Below are 18604 nucleotides of genomic sequence, written 5' to 3'. Positions count from 1 at the left end.
TCGTTTGCTGAGCACAAACGAGGGGGCGACATTAAGCCACGAAATGTGAAATGGGATTTTTCCCAGACGGCTGAAGTGACCCGTCTTATTTTTGTGGTGTTTTTTTTGGTTTGTTTTTTTTTTAATAATCTCATGTTTCTAGAGCTGCCATGGAGGTTAGCTATCTCCTCCCCAGCGGTTTTGATTAAAACACCCCTTCCTTGCGCTTTGCGAGGGAAGCGAGGACGCTGCCGGCGAAGGCGGTGCACCCCGCGCCTGCCTCTTCCGCTAAGCTGTTTCCTCCGTGGGGCTTGCGATGGGTGCCCGTGGGCCGCGTGCTGCCCAGACACGGCTCTGCTATGGCCCGTAGGCAGACGTGGTTATTTAGGCGGATTGTGCAGGCTTTTATTAAACCAACTAAATTGCTGGAAGTTTGCCACGGACGATGTTTCCGGGCACAAACCCCCTTCCTCGGGCTGGGGGGGGGAGTCTGCTGGTGTTTGTAGGCTCTTGGGTGAGCAAGGAGTCGCGTGAAGTTGAATGCGCCCATTTTAAATAGAGGCGTGTGGATCCCGGTCTCCGTCTGCGGTCAGGGAGAAGGCAGGGTCGGTTTATACCTTTCCCTCCTGTGTAACCTCGATTTCCCTCGCGATTTGTGACGATTGCTCCTCCTTAACCCGGCCTCGTTCCGCCATTTCCTGCTCAAGCGAGGCTTTTTTAAAGGTTTTCTTTGTCTAAGAGCTGCTCCGAGATCCTCCGGGGAGGTCGGAGGTTTTGCGGCAGCCCCGTGTCGTTCTGGTAGCGGTGTCGGGTCGGCGTTCGCTCACTTTAATTGTCCGGCGGAGGCGCTGATGCGCGTGATGTTCGTTTACCCGCGGCTCTGACCTCGCACGTTGCAGTCGGTGGTGTTTGGTCATTCGGCGGCATCTGGGTCTGGTGCCTTCGTGAGAAAAAGACTTGGGTGGTCTCCAGTGAGTCTGGCTGGCCCACACTAATTGCTGGAGATGTCATGGTTTAATTGCTGCTCTCTATCTAGTGGCTCTGCTCCCTGCAGTCCCCTTGCAGCACCTTTTAGGAAGCCCCCTGCTTACACAAGCTCATTATACATCTCTGGTTTCACTAGGTGCGAGGAGTTGTTGCTGCAGGAGCCAAAGCAATGTTATGTGATTGATTACTGTAAACTCGCGTCAAATCAAGAACATCCCTCTTTAAAAATTAGGCCTGATTTTAAAAAAAAAAAAAAAAAAAAAAAAGGTTTCCATCCAAAGCTCTTCAAGGCTTTGTTTAAATGGAAACGTAGAAAAGACTATAAAGTTCCTTTTTCTAGCTTTATCAGAAAATGCTAAACTTACATGCCGCAAGCAGAAACTTCTGGGTTTGACAGTTTTCCCACAAAGCAGCCTGCTCGTTTGGGCTTGCACCATGGTCCACAACATTTGCAAATGGCGATGCCACGGGCTCAGCAATCTGAACCTGCATGGTCTTGTTCAGCCTAGAAACGTGTGAACTACAGGGTAGTCGGTCCCTGTTCGATAATGCGACAGTCCTGGGAGTCTGTTCTAATTGTTTCTGAACGTGCTGTTGTAGAATGGAAGAGGAACTGGCAGCTCCGTCCACGTCTGCAGAGAAAACTGACAGGTAAAGTGGAACCGTGAATAATAACTGCTTATGGAAGCAAGCAAAAACTTGGGGCAGCGTCTGTGGAACTAAGATGCTAGGATGTAAATGTCTTCCTGATTAGCAGGGATCTGGGTTTTCTGTTTGCTGCGGAAAAATGCGGTAAAACCTGTTTTCTCCTTCTAAAGGAGAAAAACGCAGGAACCAGTGGATTTCCCCTTGCAGGCTCGCAAGTTCCAGCCTGCAAGGGATGGGGGGGAGCAGGAGGAGGGTGATCACTGGCAAGGGGGTGCTGTGTGTGTGTGTGTGTGTGTGTGTGTGTGTGTGTGTGTGTGTGTGTGTGTGTGTGTGTGTGTGTGTGTACATATGCACCTGGCAGCTTAGAGAGCAGCTCCCTGCAGGTAAGTCCGGGGGGTGGGGGGTGTAATTGAGGCCTCCATAATGAAGGAGGGAGTTGGGCAAGGCTGGGGCTGTGCATGGGGCTTTGGGCCCATGGCCACGTGTGGTGACAGGGCCCAGGCAGGGAAAGGGATGAGCTGCCCGCAGCTCTGTCCAGGGGTTAGCGGGTGGACTGGCTCCCTGCTGCTGGGCGCACTCCTGGGGGGAGCATGTGCCCCCCAGACTTGTGCATGTGGTGGGTGCGGGCTGCCTGCTGCAAGCTCGGGGCTCCCTGCCCTGCCCTCCCCTCTGGGGCTGCTTCGGTCCAGCGGGTGGGACCTGGCTTGGCAGGGCTGGGTGGGAAGGCTCATGTTGCTGCAAGCCCCACGCCACCACGGTGAGGCAACCCGTGCCCACCCAGCAGCAGTGGGGGTGGCGGCAGAGAGCTGTGCCCCTGCTGGTGCTGGGCAAGTATGTGGTGCCACACCATGGGGCCATGGGGCTGCCAATGGTGTGTCGGCTCCCGCTGTCCTGCCACAGCAGCTGCTGCCTCCCATGGGCAGGAGCGGGGCTCAGGCCCTGTAGCCCCGGCAGCTGGGGCCCCTTCCAGCAGAGCTGGGGGGGGGCGGGGTCTGTGTGTGGGGAGTGAGGGGCATTGTGGGGGGCTGTGGGTCAGGAGTTGAGGGGCAATGGCAGGGGCAGGGCACTAGCATATTGGGGCTGCTCAGTGCCACAAAACCATGTGGGGGGAGACAGCTGCAACTGGACCCATAACCAGGTGCGCGGATTTCTTTCCATGGTAAAAAAAAAAAAAAAAAAAGAGGAAAAAAACCCCAAAACAAACAAACCCCAAATCGTGGCAAAATATAGGTATTTAAATATTCTTTTATGATTGTCATTGAGGCACTAGTAGGCTTCCAAACTGCTATATATAGATACATATTCTACATAATAATTATTATTTATCATTATCTGATAAATATAATTTGTTATTATACATGATGGTATATAATTATTAATTTATTAAACAGAAAGCCAGGATTCCTGCAGATTAGAAAGGTCTGAGCTTCATCATGTCCTCGCATAAGAGACCAGAGTTTAAGCATGTTCTGCCAGTCCCTTTCTTAGCATTCGTTTTATTCCAGAGAGGAACTGTGTGAACAATCTTTGGGGTCCTCCTAGGGGTAGCTTAATTAAAACAGACTGCACTGGATGCTCTTAAATTATTCTAGTGCAGTAGTTCTCGACCTCTTAGTCAGGGCACACCTCTGTAGCTTTCTTGAATTTGGCAGCACCCCAGTTGTACTGCCTCAGCTTACTGGGTAACTCCTTGTTCAGTTCCACCTGCTCTGCATGCCCCTCTCCAGGAGACTGTAGGGTTGGACTGGGAAGGGAACAGGTGCTCCTGCCACAGCTGTTTCCCACTCTCCACACAGGAGGCATGTGGCACTGTTCCACCTGGCCATAGCAGCAGCGGTGCCCACACCACTGTGGCACCCCTGAAGGGATCTCGCAGGGCCCTGGTTGAGAACCACTGCTCTGCTGCTACAAATGGAAGAATTGGTCTTAATCCCCAGGGTAGCACACCTAAAAACTGGTGTGAATGAAAGTTCTCCAGAATTAAATCTATAATGTGGCATCTCATGACTTGGCAATATATAAACCATGGCTGGCTAATGTCTGACCCTTGGTGGGAAGGGTTTGAAGGCTGGGTTTAAATCTTTTGGTAAGCAAAGATGTGAGCTTTTAAGAGGATACAGATGTTCTCTCTAAATGGTGATTGACACAGCTTTGTACTTAATAACTTTCCAGTGTGGATGTCGACGGGGAAGCCAAGAAACTACTGGGCCTAGGACAGAAACACCTGGTAATGGGAGATATTCCAGCGGCTGTTAATGCATTCCAGGAAGCTGCTAGTTTATTGTAAGTAATGGAACGTGTTACTTGCATTTCTGTTCTGCTGATTTTGTTTTCATGCATATCACTCAAGTGTGATCAAGCTTAGATGGAGAAACCTGGCTCTGGCTCAGATGAGCTGTCTGTACAAAGTTGTGTATGATCCTTAATTAACTATTGGCATTATAAGATGCATGCAGTGTCTTAGACTCGTGAAATAACACCATTTTACATGTTCAGACCCTGGGGGAGCAGCTAAGTGTTACAGATGTAACCAGAAATGCCAGTCCTGTAATTGGTGACTTGGATCTCTTTAATCCAAATGACAAATTGGTAGTATATCGTAAACATGCTGCCTGATTTCTGGGAGAAAAGTCTGCCATCCACAAGATACTCTGTTTTGAGTGCTTGGACCAACCAGACTTTCTTTCTGATCATGAAAGAGAATCACCACTTTGTTGAGGGAGGAGGCAGGGGAATAGATGTCAGTGTAGAAACTGGCTGTCTTCACCCAGGAAATACTTACCTCTGTTCATTTAAAAACAAACAAACAAACAAAACCTGTTGACAATCGGTTCAAACAGATGATTGAATTGACTTCCTTTGTAGGGGTAAGAAATATGGCGAGACAGCGGACGAGTGTGCAGAAGCTTTTTTTTACTATGGAAAGTCTCTTCTGGAATTAGCAAGGTATTTTAACAGTCTTCTATACATCTACAGAAATGGCAGATAGCAGAATGTTATTCTTGGATGTTTTTAATAGCTTAAAACGTAACCTGTTTGTAACTTAGTGACATGATTGGACAAGAACTTCAGTGGGAGTAACTGAATAACTTCAGTTTGGTCCCTTGTTTGATTGAAACACTGGCAATATCACCTAATGGCCCCTCAAAGAGAAGAACTTAGTGGGGTGTCTTTGACTTGTGGGAAACTGGGAAGGGGTATTGGAAAAAGGGGTTAGGTTATGGAGCAGAAGATTTGAGTTCAAGGGGAGATATAAGCAAGTCTGACTGTTGGTCTGATTTAATGTGACAGTATCTATATTTCCAAGAAAGGTCCTACAGTCTGTAGGAGAGGGCTGGGCAAATGATCAGATGCCACCAGAGCAGGGGTTGGCAACCTGTGGCCAGCCAAGTAATTGGATACAGCCTGTGAAGCTAGGATGGTGGCAGTGTACTGAGCTCTGAAGTGGCAGCAGTGCTCCCCCCCCAGTTGTGAACATGGCTCTCTTAAAGCAGCTTCCTAAAAGGCCACCAAACCCCTGCTGTACAGCAGTGTTTCTCAACCCGTGGGTTGCAAGAATATATGAAAAGGTCATGAGCAAACTTTTTAAAAATGGATTCTCTGTGGAAGCCATGGGTTTTCCCTGGCAGAGTTTCAGGCTGCAAAGGGTTGCTGGGGCATCCCCCCCCCCCCCCACGCCCCCCCCCCCCGTGGCGCCGGGTTCCTTCGGCCCCCCCCCCCCCCCCTGCCCCGCACGCTGGGGGCAAGTCGGGGATGAGGGGCACTAGTTTGGGTTTGGCCATCAATGTTTACAAATGGGTCCTGGTGCAAAAAAATGCTGAGAACCACTGGTCTAGAGGGAAGTGTTCTCGCCCACAGCACTATTGAACAGTGTGCAACTGGAGTGTGTATGTCCAAGTTTTGGAGCACCGTCACTGTGGTACCTGAGCACTTATAACTATTGCCATGTGACCAACAGTCTCTCTCGGAGACCAGTAGCAGGGTCTGCAGTAATAAGTCTTGGCAGGTTAAGACAGGAGTGTGTTGTTAACAACAACAAAGGGCTGAGGGTGGGATTGGCACTCTTAAACTTGATACTGAGCAGAGTCTTCCCTGCTAGTTGTTCCTTTTAAGCAATACATGTAGCTCTTGGCAAGTACCAGGGAATGATACTTCCATTATTCTCCTAGAATGGAAAATGGTGTGTTGGGAAACGCCTTGGAAGGAGTGCAAGTTGAAGAAGAAGGGGAGAAAACGGAAGATGACTCAATGGTAGAAAGTGCTGATAACATAGATGGTATGTAGAGCTGTCTAACATGCCATAGAGATGCCAAGCCATGTTGTTTCCTGTAAATGCTGGATTCTGAGTACTTCACTACCCTGAAGCTTTACACCAAAACTTTTAGTAGGCGAAGGAGTCTTGTTTTATCAATTCATCCAAATGTAGCTAAAAGCTTTTTGCAAGGAACTCTTCTTCCCTAACTTGACTCAAAGCAAACACAAAAAGTCACTCGGTTTGTCAGGCTTTTTTTGAAGCACTGCGCTCGGATACCCTGTCCTGTGTCTAAGCTTCCTAGCCCACTTGCACTGCTTTTGTAAACTTGCAGCAGTACAATGGCACGTGGTGTCGTTCCCTAAGACTCCTTCCCCTGATTAAAGGACTGACATCTTGGTGAAACTTCTCTAACTGTCCTTCCTGTAAGAAGTCCAAGGGCAGGTTTCATTCTGTACTCCTTCACAGATGAAGATGGCACATCTCTGCCCCTCTAGACTACTGGATAAAGCTTGGCATCTCTTGCTTAGCTGTGACTAAAAATGCTAGTGCACAGAACTGCATATTGCTTGAGTGGCTGCTTACAATGCCTTGGTGTGTGTTGGTCGGGGCGGGGGGGTAGAGGTGTTCATCACAAGCTGCTTTGTTAGCTGGGATCCAGTTTTCCTTAGATTTCAAAAGGGGAGTGATGTTTTAGGAACGTGCTATGGCTTGATGAGAAACCAACACATTGGAGGGTCTGAGGGTGGTATTTTCATTTCCCGTTAATGCTTTTATTACTAAACTCGAAGAAATGTTTATGCTTCATCTTCCTTAACCATGTAGAAGAAGCAAGGGAGGAGTTGAGAGAGCAGGTATATAACGCCATGGGGGAAAAGGAAGAATCCAAAAAATCTGCAGAAGAGTCTCCAGCACTGACCGAAGGTGGGAAGGAAACTGGAGGAGAGGATGTAGAAATGGAAGAAGTACTGGAAGGAGAGGAGGTGGCTGCTGGCACAGAGACCAAGCCTAAAGAGGAGGTGGAAGAGCAGGCAGAGGCAGCTGTGAAGCCAGCAGAACCTGCAGAAGAGCAGGCAGAAGCAGCTCCAGAAGAGGAGGCGGGGGCAGAGGAGCAGAAGGCTGATGCTGCAGAGAAGCAGGCAGAGATGGCTTTGGAGAAAGTGGAGGCTGTGGGGGAGCAGGCGGCTGTAGCTGTGGAAAAGAAGGTAGTGGCAGAAGAGCCAGTGCCAGAGGCTGCAGGAGAGGAGGCAGCAGCAGCTGTGGAAGAGAAGGCAGAAGTTGCAGTAAAGGAGGCAGGGGCTGCTGTGGAAGAGAAGGCAGGCTCAGAAGAGCCCGTAGCAGACACTGCTGAAGAACAGGCTGTGGGTGCTATGGAACAGAAGGAAGAGGCAGCCGCGGAGAAGGGGGAAGAGAAAGAAGAGCAGGCAGAGGCAGCTGCAGAGGAGAAAGTGGAAGACAAAGAAAAGCAGGCAGAGGCAGCTGAAGCAAAGGCAGAGGCAGCTCCGGAAGAGAAGCCACCTGAGGAGCCTGAAGATACTCAGTCCTCAAAGGAAACGCCACCTGTAGCTGCAGATGTCGCTGCACCTGGAGAGGATGGGGAGCCCTTCGACAAAACGCAAACAGAAGCCAAAGTTGAAGTAGGTGCTAAGGGACCACAAGAAGATGAGAAAGATGACCTGATGGAAGCGGAAGGCTCTAAGGTAGAAAAAGAAGAGAGAGAGGACCTGTTGGAAGAGGGAGAAGGTAACAGGGAGAGGAGAAGTACTTGTGGGTGGATTACTTGATGGATTTGACTTTCTAACCGTGGGTAAAAATGATTCCATTCAGGATTTTCTGTGTGCCTTAGGCAAGGGCTCTGCCAAGGGGGGCACTTGGAGGATCTTGTATCCAAGAAGCTGGTTTCACTTAAGTTCCAAGGAACAGCAAATAGTCTTAGTTTCTCTAAACTAACGCTTAACTAACTGCAAAGCAAAATTGCTACTGTTCAAGCAAGCCGCGGCTCCCAAAGAGATCCACGTAATGTGTCGAAAGCAGTCACTGGGCTGGTAGAGAATACTGAATGGATGTTCACTTGCATGTATCTGGGTTTGTTTCACTAACCTTCAGGTAACTTGAAACACAGGCTGCCTTTGGTCCCGACCTCCATTCTAGACAGAGGGGGCAGTACAGTAGAAACCACTGAATTGATCCCTTTTGAAAATTGAACTCCTCTGTGGAATCTCTTACTGGCCATCACATAAGATTGCAAACTTAGTGGGGGAATCTAAATTGAATACGATAAGCATTTAAAATTTAATTGTCAATTGGTGCTGGCTTGTACATGCTTCTGCTGTGTAGCTTTTCATGTCGTTCTGCTTCCCTGCTTCATCACAGCTGCTAAACTAATTAACAACAGTCTTGGAAACAAACTTTCACAGTACCATGCTGTAAGCCATTTCCTGGTAGCTCATAAAGTGTCGCCATCTGCATAATGGCGCACTTGGGCCAGCTGAGTGGTTCATAGTAAAAGCTTCACTTTAACAGTGATGGATGCAGATCCACGTTGTTTGATTGCCTTGGCAGTCCAGACAGCCTTCAGAGGCCTCTCTCTTCCAGCAAAAGGAAGGGTGCTGTACAGCTCTGCTCTCCAGCATCTTTAGTTGCCATGTAATATGTAAATCCTTCTAATTGATCACTCTTGTCTCAGGGTCAAGCTGTTAAACGTGAGTTTTCCCCCCCACCCCAACAAAGCTGTTTGAGGAAGGGTGGGGAGAAGACAGGGACACACTTTCCAAGTTGGGTGCTATATTTCATGGTGTAACATTGTTCCCAGCCTCCCTGAATTGGTCACTTAAACAGTTTGAAGTACTTTGCTCCTTTTTAGCTTTGTGATATCTCCTATGTTCCAGCCCTGATAAAGCAGTTACTTCTCATACACACGGGCGTGGGCTGTTCCAGCATCAGCTAGGCCACTGAGGAGGCTGGTTTTTAGCTCTGGTTGCAGCAGTTGTAAAAGCTGAAGCTCCATGCTAATTGCCAACAGAGATCAGGCCTCTTTTCTTTTGTACTGAAAACAGCTAGGTTGTTTTAGGAGAGTTACAGTCTGCTCGGCTCCTAGGCTGGCTCCAGCATCCATGCAGCAAGTCGTTCTGTTCTCTCTCTGCTCTCTTTGCATGTCTCAGGCTTTGCCACAACCTAAAAGTTAGCTGAGATAAGCTTTCTGTATCTGACCCCCTAGTCTGTTTTCTCTTGCTGGAGAGATGATGTAAATGTCCTTTGGAAGTAGTAAGCTGAACTGGTGCCTTACAGCAGTAATTGTCACCAAAAGCTGCTTATACTGAATAAGCAAATGTAGGAGTCCAGTGTAGAGTTTCTGTCTTTCTTTCTTTCTTTTTTATATTTTTGTGACTTATCTTGCTGAAAACATGACAGCATAAGTGCCATCCATACTAGGTTGGACCAATGGGACTAGCCCATATCCTGTCTCTGACGGGGCAGAAGTGGATGCTATGCAGGGAAAGTGCTGAACTGGAAATCCCTGGAGTGATCTATCCCCCTATTCAATGCCCTCCCTGCTTTGTGTTTTAAAAAATAAACAAACAAAAACCAACCAACCAAAAACTGGTTGGCTATAAACCCTGTCACCTACCAATTTCAGTGGGTGCCCCTTTATTGGTTCTAGTGTCCTGGGAATTGGTGGGCAGCAGTTCCCTGTTCACTTGACCCATACCCTTCACGACTTTTATGGACCGCTGTCCTATTCCCTCTACTCGGCCTTCTCCTTAGTTATCTGGAACACTGCATGGTCTGCCCATCTACAGGTGGCTAGTCCTGCTGCACAGCTGCTCCAGTCCACTGACTCCTGTGGAAGGTCACCAAGAATATATGAAAGCAGAAATATATGAGAACCTATCCCTGGATTAGCTTCTCCCTTGTTCCACATGGTACTAAATAAGGACTTAATCCTAAACAGCTGCTTCTATAGACTGGGAATCAGCTTGGTTTTCACTACTACAATACCTGACGTCTTAATATAGTGGCTGCTGCCAACAGGAGATGTGGATGCTGGTTATACTGTTCTAATGTCACCCCTAAGCTTTCACGAAGAGGAAAGAAACTAGATTTAGTCTACTTTGCGTTGCCCGACTAACTATATAGCGCATCCCGTTAACTGGGCATGTTGTCATCCTCATGCGTTTCTTGCAGAAACAGAAGGATCAGAAGATGATGATAAAGAAAACGAAAAAGCTGAAGAGGATAAGGAAAATGAATCTGCAGTTGAAGACAAGGTGAGATCTCTTGCTTGTTTAATACTGGTCCTCAGTGCTTCTGGATGAACAGAATGCCCCTGGTGAGAACCAGGTATAATGTAGGCGTGGCTTCTGCTGCTGCTTTTATCAAGAACTTGAAACTTCTTGGCTAATAACCGACTTGGCACCCAACAAGGGATCATGTTCTTCTGGAACAGGAGTAGTTTCATGACAAGTCAAGGAGAAGTAGCTATTTCTTAATTCTTGGCTTATGTCGTATTATCTACTCATCTGTTTAAAGGTTTATGTCCTCCTGCCCCCTCCCTTCCTTCTTTTTGTATGCATCAGTGACCCGTGATTTAGATGTCTGTGCCTGGAGGCTTGTCAAGGCAGTGGCTGAACAGGACAGGGTCATGTATACACGAACTCTGCAAATTGGTGCCAGACTTCCCAGGTCCCAGTAACTGTGGTGCTGTAGGGATATACCATGCCTTTGTTCAACCAGTTCTTCCAGTCAGCAAACATACTTGGCCAAGCTATTCTACGTCTGTTCTAAATGAAGTCACTTCACCCCCGTGAAGCTGGGTTTTGGTGGAGTACTTTGCTTCAGGCAGTACCTGAGGATCCAACTTTGTGCTTTCCTGTTCCTCTTACTACTAACGTCTTTAAAGAGTCTCGAAGTAACATTGAAGGTATTCGGATAACTAACAGGCATCACCTGACACTGCATTGGTTAATGTCTAAATGTCTGATGAGAATCTTTGCTAAATGTGGCCATGTTATGGGTTGCTTGTGGCATTTCAATAAAATTTCAATGTCATTTTAGTCTGCTCAGGAAAGCGAAGAGGATGAAGTTGGGAATCTGGAGCTAGCTTGGGATATGCTGGAGTTGGCCAAGGTCATCTATAAAAGGTAAAAACTCTTAGTCTTGGTGCATCTCTGCGACAGGACCTACTAGGGTGGAAATGGATCACTTGACGCTCAAAATTATGGCAGCACAAATGCTTTATCAATACACGTTGATGCCCTTTGTGCCAGATTTAAAGGAGAATCAGTGGTGCAACAAAGGTGGTAATAGACTGCTGCTTTGCTGCTGCGGATGTTTTACCTCTGTGGCACTTTCCCCACTCAGCTGGGGCATGAGTGTGGCTGAGTGGGGAAGTGGGGGGCAGGACAAGGGGTGATCTTTCACTAGGTGAAGCAGATCGCATGTGCTGTGAGAAATTACGGCACAACTGATTGCTTAATTTCATGATGTCTATTTGTAACCCTAGTGGGGGCTGAGACAGCTACTGGGGAAGGGGCATACTGAAGGTACCCTTGAGAAAGGGGCTTTATAGCAAGCAGCCTAACTACGGTTCTTTTGATTTAGACAGGAAACAAAAGAAGCTCAGCTCCTGGCTGCTCAAGCTCACCTAAAACTAGGAGAAGTCAGCGTCGAATCTGGTAAGCTATCTTGAATTGATTCTGCATAAAGTGCTCTGGTGCTAAGCTAGTGTCGTTCTGCCTGGCGTTAGCCTGTCCTGCCCCCTGGGTGCTGTCTAATGTGGCTGGGGGGATAAAACCAACTTGGACACAAGTTACGGGAAGAAGCTGTTCTGAGTTCAAGTTTCTCCTGTGGCTGGACTAGAAATAGGGACTTGGAAGTCTGCTTGTGCAAGACAGCTGTGTTTAAGGTGTGGCTAGGAACATTCTAGAAAACGAGTTGTGTGTTTCTGGTTTTTTTTTTGTTTGTTTTTTTTTTTTAACTTGTTAAAAGTGCCTTAATTGATATGTGAGAAGCTGAATGACCATGTCCTAGAGTGCTCTCCTCAAACCCTTCAGTTGAGTTCACTCTCTGCCTGTGCTAGGAAAAGCTGAATCATCCCAAGACTTCGGTTAAAGAATCCAGTGTGCCCTTCTCTTTACTTGCCTCCGGGCTACAGTGGGGTGTCAGAAGCTTCCTGTGGCAAATATTTAAACAATTTGGGAGGCTTCTCTGTGGGTTAACAAAAGGGGGCTGTGCCTCATAGTTTCATAGTTTGTAGGGTTGGAAGGGACCTGAGCAGATCATCAAGTCTGACCCCCTGCCATCAAATGACCCTGGTGAGATGTTCATGCAGCCTTCTCTTAAAGCCCCCCAGGGTCGGAGCCAGCACCACTTCTCTTGGAAGTTGGTTCTGGATCCTAGCCGCCCTGACAGTGAAGTAGCGCCTCCTGATGTCTAGTCTGAATCTGCCCTCTGCCAGCTTGTGACTGTTATTTCTAGTCACTCCTGGTAGCGCTCAGGGGAACAGGGACTCCCCCAATGCCTGCTGGTCATCATCCCCCCCGACTAGTTTGTAAACGGCCACTAGATCCCCCTCAGCCTTCTCTTGTGGAGGTGAACAGGTCCAGGTCCCTTAGCCTGCCCTGCTGCCCCCTGACCATGCGGGTGGCCTCCTCTGGCCCCTCTCCATGCTGTCCACATCCCTCCTGAAGTGCGGCACCCAGAACTGGACGCAGTACTCCAGCTGTGGCCTGACCAGTGTCGTATAGAGGGGGAGGATCACCTCCTTGGCCCTGCTCGAGATGCATCTGTGGATGCACGACAAGGTGTGGTTGGCCTTCCTGACTGCGTCCCCACACTGTCGGCCCATGTTCATTTTGGCATCAATACTGACTCCAGGATCCTTTTCTGCCTCTGCACTGACGAGAAGGGAGTTCCCCAGCCTGTAGGTCTGCTGCTGGCTCTTCCTCCCCAGGTGCAGCACCTTGCACTTGTCAGTGTTGAAACCCATCCTGTTCTCATCTGCTCACCCCTGTAACCTGTCTAGGTCCGATTGCAGCCTATTCTTCCCTTCTAGCGTGCCTACTTCTCTCCACATCTTAGTGTCATCTGCAAATTTGAGCAGCGTGCTTTCCACCCCCTCGTCCAAGTCGCTGATAAAGATGTTGAACAGTGCGGGACCGAGCCCTGGGGGACCCCACTGCCCACAGCCCTCCAGGTCGAATAAGACCCCTCCACCACCACTGTCTGGGTGCGGCCCTCCAGCCAGTTAGCGACCCATTTGACTGTAGGTGTCGATGACACAGTCCCCGAGTTTTTTAATGAGAATGGGGTGAGAGACAGTGTCGAAGGCCTTCCTGAAGTCCAGAAAGACTATATCCACTGCGACCCCTGCGTCTAAGGATTTTGTAACCTGGTCATAGAAGGCACCAGGTTGGTCTGACAGGACCTGCCTCAAATGAACCTGTGTTGGTTGCCCCTAAGCATAATCTCTCCTCTTGTACCACCTCAACCATCAGTGGAGATTTTGGAGTTTGAAGGTATGGTCTTGGGTAGCTTTCTCTGCTTAATTATAAAAGGTGTTCCTTCTTGATATTAAAAGTTTGATATTATAAAAGTTCCTTCTTGATATTACTTTTTTTTTGCTTATTATTGAGCAGTATAACTTGATTTCATACTTCCAGTGTTCCCCTACCTGACTTATGTAGGTCTTTCAAAAACAGGAGAATGACCTTTTCAAAGTGCTGAGCTGAGGAGGGATGTCTTCCACAAGCTGCCCAGCTACTTAAAACTGACTCGCTCTTGGGCTGCTTATGGAGCCTGTCAGCCCTCCTGGATCATGGTGTATGCATGAGGGCCACCCAGACCTCTGATGCATATGCCTGGGCAGGGATTTTTGGAGGACTGGAGGCTGCCCAGACCTTCCATCTTTTTAGGCCACTGAGACAGACTCCAAAGACCAGACTGAGTCCAGATGTTTGGTGCCTCCATGGCTGTAGTTGTATACATGTCTGGGAATTGAACCCAGGTCTCCTGCATGGTAGGCAAAGATTCCACCATTGAACCACAGGCTCCTTGCGACTCTGAGCTATCAGCTGGCATTGCTCAGCACAGGTCACGGCTGCTTCCAGGTCATGCAGAATTCAAGAGCAGTTGAGACTAAACTGAGTGGGAAGCTGGTGGTGTGGTGACTAGTTTGTTTGAACTAATACCTACTGGTTGTGTCTAATAAAGGCTTGTGTATCTGTTTGTAGAAAACTACGTGCAAGCTATAGAGGAGTTCCAGGCCTGCCTCGCCCTACAGCAGAAGTACCTAGAGGTGCACGACCGCCTGCTAGCAGAGACTCACTACCAGCTGGCTCTGGCGTACCACTACAACAGCCAGTTCGATGAGGCTGTTCTGCAGTTCAGTAAATCTGTAGAAGTCATTGACAAGAGACTGGGTGAGTGGGTTTGCTAGAGCTTGGCCTAGTAAATTGACCTGTAGGAAAGCTGGCTTTATTTCCGCAGCTTGTTGTTGCCAAAGCAAACTAGAATGCTGTAAGGTGGACACGTAACTGGTTTGATCGTGCTCGAGGAGTAGTCATCAATGGCTCAGTGTGGACTTTGGAGGATGTATCCAGTGGGGGTCTGCCCTAGGTATGGTATTCAGCATCTTCACGAATAATTTAGGTGCTGGGACTGAGTGCACACTTAGCAATCTGTGGATGGCGCCGAGTTAGGGGGACTTGCAGATTCTCTGAAGGGCAGGGCTAGAATCCAGAATGACCTGGGTAGGCTGGAGGAAAGGTCCACCATCAACCAGGTGAGATTCGACCAAGACCAGTGCAAAGTCCTGCACTTGGGATGGAATAATTGTGTGCACAAATGCAGGCTGGGGAATAACTGGCTGGGCTGCAGGAGTGCAGAGGAGGACCTGTGGGTAAGCTGAATGGGACCTAACAGTGTACTCTTGCCAAAAACCCTTCCAGCAGCTTACTGAGCTGTATTGACAGGAGTGTCACTTGAGAATCAAGGGAAATGATTCTGCTCTGCTCAGCACTGATGAGGCCTCCCTTGGAGGTGCCGTGTCTGGTTTTGGGCCCCTCACTTCCAGAAGGATGTAGGCAGTTTAGAAAGAGTCCAATGCAGAGCAGGAAAAATGTTTTGGAGCCGGGGGGGGAGAGACTTACCAGGGGCTTGGAGAAGAGAAGGCTGAGGGGGATTTGATGACAGTCTTTAAATACCTGAAGGGCAATTGGAGAGACTGGATGGTCTCTTCCTTGTGACCACAGGGGACAGGACTAGGAGCAGTTGCCTCAAGTTGCAGCAAGGGAAACATAGGCTCAGGATGAACAACTTTGTGGCCCTGAGGGTGGCTGGGCATTGGAACAGGCTGCCCAGAGAAGTGATGGGTGAAATCTCCATCCCTAGAAATTTTGAAGAGCAGGTTGGACAAGGGTGGCTTAGTCAGGGCTGGATCCTGCCTTGAGCAGGGTGCTGGACTAGATGTGACCTCATGACGTGCCTTCCAGCCCCACTTTCCTATGACTGTTCTGTACTGGGTCCTGTCAGTAAAATCATTCTCGTGCTAATGCACGACTGCCACCCAATTTGTCTTGTAGTGATGCTGACCGAACGGGTAAAGAAAGCAGGAGGAGGATCTGCTCAAGATGAGAAGGAGATCGAGGAGCTGAAGGGACTGCTTCCTGAAATAAAGGAGAAGATAGATGACTCGAAGGAGTCTCAGAGGAGCGCGGGAGTAGCTGAACTGGCTTTGAAGGCAACTCTGGTTAGTCTGTCTATGGTACTTAAAAAGTGTATTTATTTTATTTAGATAAAGCTACCTCTGGCTATCTCTTGGGGGGCGGCGGTGACATCCTTCTGTCTGTCTTAAGGAAAGTGCTGCTTGGTAGAAGAGACAAGCTTTTGTCAGCCCTGAGAAGACTGAACTATCACTGTTTCTGGATTACTAATACAGACTAGCTTATACTAACCTAGCTTTCAGCTAAGTCTGTCTGCACAGTCGGCTCAATCTCGGCTGGTGGGGTAACGCTCACTCTACAATTTGAACACCTTGTACAGAAATAAAATTTAATTTGAGGATTAAGCACTTCACAGTGATTTTAAAAAAAAAAAAAAAAAATCAGGATTGAGTTGGTCGGTGCTGACTGGAGAAATGGATGGCCAGTGTTATTTTTAAATGTTGGCTTAGCTGTTCCCTTAAAATAAAAGCATATTAAAAATCTCCATTTAGTTATTGGAAATGGACGCATGGATTCCAGAGGTGGGCAGCAGGTTCCAGGCCAGAGAGGATATGTCTGTATACATCTTTACAGCTCTTCCATGTTGTGCGTTTACTGTCCTAAACCCAAGAGTAGTTGTTGACTGCCTGCCTCCCCCTCCCGTCCCCGGGACAGTTCCTTTGCAGTACTTTTGGATGCTGAAATTATCCGGCCCGTGGTCCAGGCCTTGGCTAACTGTTGTTTTCTTTCTGTTCATAGGTTAGTGGAACTACTTCTGGCTTCACACAGAGCGGAGGAAGTGTTTCCGCTTCCCCAGTAAGTGCAGGGTATTGTTGCGGGAGAACGTTTAACTGTGAGTTTATTGGACAGTCTTAACATTTGCCGTTTGGTTTGTAACAGATTCCAGTAAGAAAACCGGCTGATGGAGCGTCTCAGTGTGTTTCAGACATCTCCCACCTTGTCAGGAAAAAGGTGTGTTTTAGAAGTTGCTATTTGGACAAATAATGAAAAAATGAACGCTAGCTCGCACTGTGCACTCGTCACTTCTTGGCTAACGAACCTGCCGCTGTGCTCAAAATTAAACCCAGAAACACTGCACAGAACTCCTTTCCACTGGGACCCAACCAGCCTGGGAACCATCTGGCTTCCTGAGAGTGGCTTTGATGGTTGCTGGTGCTGTGCAGCCCCCCACCTGCCCCACGCTGGCTTAACCTTGGAGCTGGGCTGTGCAGCTCCTGCGCTCCTTAAATGAGTGCTGCAGTGAAGAGGGGACCTGCAGGGCAGTGCACAGACCCTGTTTGAAGGGCAAACCACCAGGCTAAGCTGGGTTCCCTTATTGCCAAGTGGAAACGGAGAATTGGACTTGACGTAGCAAAGCCAGTTTAAAATGTGTCGCGTTCGTACCACAAGCTTGGAGAAGAACCTCTTACTGGAGTAATGACATGCAGGTAATTCTAAAGGACGCTAGTGCGTAGGCCCTTTCTGCACTAAAAATACGTGTTTGTTTCTCGAATTTGGACTTCCCTAGAGATTCTTCATTGGCCTAACGAGCGACTGGGATGGCATGCCACGGTGGCTGCCTCCTCCAGTCCAGCTTTTGGAGCAGGCTCTGATCTGCTGCTGCAGAGCTGATGGGAAATGTCGGAGGTGCTAAAATTCCTCTGCTTGTAATTGTAATTGGAAATGAAAAAATTACAAATCAAATCGTTAAGGCCGTTCAGTTGCAGTGAGAATTCTGGTGATGCCGTATTTGCAGGCCAGCGGTTGGAGCACCCGAAACGAGCCCACGGCATCGGTGCAGTCCTAACCCTTGCGTATCCGTTGTGACCCTGTCACTCATGCAGCAACACCTAGACACTAACTTGCTGAACTCTTTAAGCTTGAAATTGTACATAGTGAAGACTAAATGATTTTGTCTTCAGAGGAAACCAGAGGAGGAGACTCAGCAGGGAGACAATGAAGCTAAGAAATCTAAACCCGAGCCGGCTGTCAATGGCGGTGGTGATGCTGCCCCCAGTGGAAATGAGGTTGCAGAAAAAATGGAAGAGGAGGTGGGCAGTTGAGTCAGGAGTCGGGGCCACGCGTGTTCCTTCTCGGGGCAGGCACGCGCTCACGCCTGCTCGCTGTAACCCTTTTTACTTTTATTGCCTGCATGTTCCCCACAAGGTATCTCGTCCTTTCATTGTCAAGTGAACTAGCCACGGAGCTTTGCACAGGGGGGCGGGGGGGCTGGCAGCGTGCAGTGGAGTTCAGCAGCGTCTCGACAGCAGCTGAACTGCAGCACGCGGTTCTTGCTCCCAGAGTGCTGGTGTGCAAGCACGTTGGTTCTGTGCGATTCCCAAAAATTGGTGTCACGAGGCCAAGGCTGATTGTCTGTGCCTGAGTTTTGGAGAAGTTCTTGGCTTCTCTAACGCTCAGCGAAGTCCAAGCTAACACAGCTCTCCAAGCTAGATGCTTTCGGAGCTGGTGCATGAACGAGCTGTTCTGTAGTGCCTGCGGCTGGCTCCTAACCACGTGTATTCCTCTTTTAGACAGAGAAAAGGCCACAGGTGGAAGCAGGGGCTGCAGTTGAAAGTACAGTATGATAGTTCTCCAACGTGGGACACTCCTCTTCTCCCAAGGAAAACGATTTTGTATATAGTGTATTTTTTCACTTTTTGGCAACTTTTGTATGACTCCCAATAAAGATTGTAAGCAAATGCTCGGCATTGTGACTTCTAAGTAGGGGCCACTTTCCTGGCACCGCCCACAAATGTGGTACAGCAGCGGCCACAAGAAACGATCTGAAGAGCTGGGCACGGGGGAGAGCCCCAGTAGGCCTCATGCTTCTGTCGTTTAGGGGCAGATGCTCCATCTCTTTTTCCCTTGCCCTGAGTAGTAAGAGACTAACAAAGTAAATGATGGTGCCGTTGCATTCTCCAGCAGTGTTGTGGAGTCAGTCGGTGGGTCCTGTGTTCTGGGTGGCTGACCGTCAGCTCCTTGCAGTACTGGGCGCTTCCTAGATTTGATCTAGGATCAGGAGCCGTGCCTGAAATGG

The 18604-nt window shown here is 48.6% G+C and overlaps 2 protein-coding genes across 5 annotated transcripts in view; one reads left to right on the top strand and one right to left on the bottom strand.

Moving 5' to 3' along the window:
- Positions 1 to 117: 117 nt before the first annotated feature.
- Positions 118 to 18307, top strand: NASP (nuclear autoantigenic sperm protein). Of its 4 annotated transcripts, none has more exons than XR_003094545.1 (15): positions 118 to 155; positions 1567 to 1617; positions 3787 to 3897; positions 4480 to 4560; positions 5784 to 5890; positions 6692 to 7609; positions 10052 to 10134; positions 10922 to 11007; positions 11468 to 11541; positions 14098 to 14286; positions 15448 to 15614; positions 16327 to 16383; positions 16468 to 16539; positions 17490 to 17733; positions 18099 to 18255. XR_003094545.1 is itself a non-coding variant. In XM_025206592.1 (15 exons), the coding sequence occupies exons 1-15, from the start codon at positions 133 to 135 to the stop codon at positions 18150 to 18152; spliced, it is 2202 nt and encodes a 733-aa protein (XP_025062377.1). In that variant the 5' UTR covers positions 118 to 132; the 3' UTR covers positions 18153 to 18307. The 4 variants fall into 4 exon arrangements, 3 of the variants coding, with proteins under 3 accessions (XP_025062377.1, XP_025062387.1, XP_025062380.1); XM_025206592.1 differs by having other exon boundaries at positions 17490 to 17618; positions 18099 to 18307; XM_025206602.1 differs by lacking the exon at positions 6692 to 7609 and having other exon boundaries at positions 17490 to 17618; positions 18099 to 18307.
- Positions 18308 to 18457: 150 nt separating this feature from the next.
- Positions 18458 to 18604, bottom strand: part of CCDC17 (coiled-coil domain containing 17) — a 22259-nt gene continuing 22112 nt past the window's right edge. The window contains exon 31 of the mRNA XM_014521031.2: positions 18458 to 18595. Within this exon, the coding sequence (XP_014376517.2) occupies positions 18566 to 18595 (30 nt within the window). The 3' untranslated portion in view covers positions 18458 to 18565. The remainder of the gene's footprint in view (positions 18596 to 18604) is intronic.

Source organism: Alligator sinensis, unplaced genomic scaffold (assembly GCF_000455745.1).
Source record: "Alligator sinensis unplaced genomic scaffold, ASM45574v1 scaffold781_1, whole genome shotgun sequence".
NCBI classification, from domain to species: Eukaryota; Metazoa; Chordata; order Crocodylia; family Alligatoridae; genus Alligator; species Alligator sinensis.
Note: the sequence above shows the minus strand (reverse complement) of the source record. Positions and strands in the feature narration are given on the sequence as shown.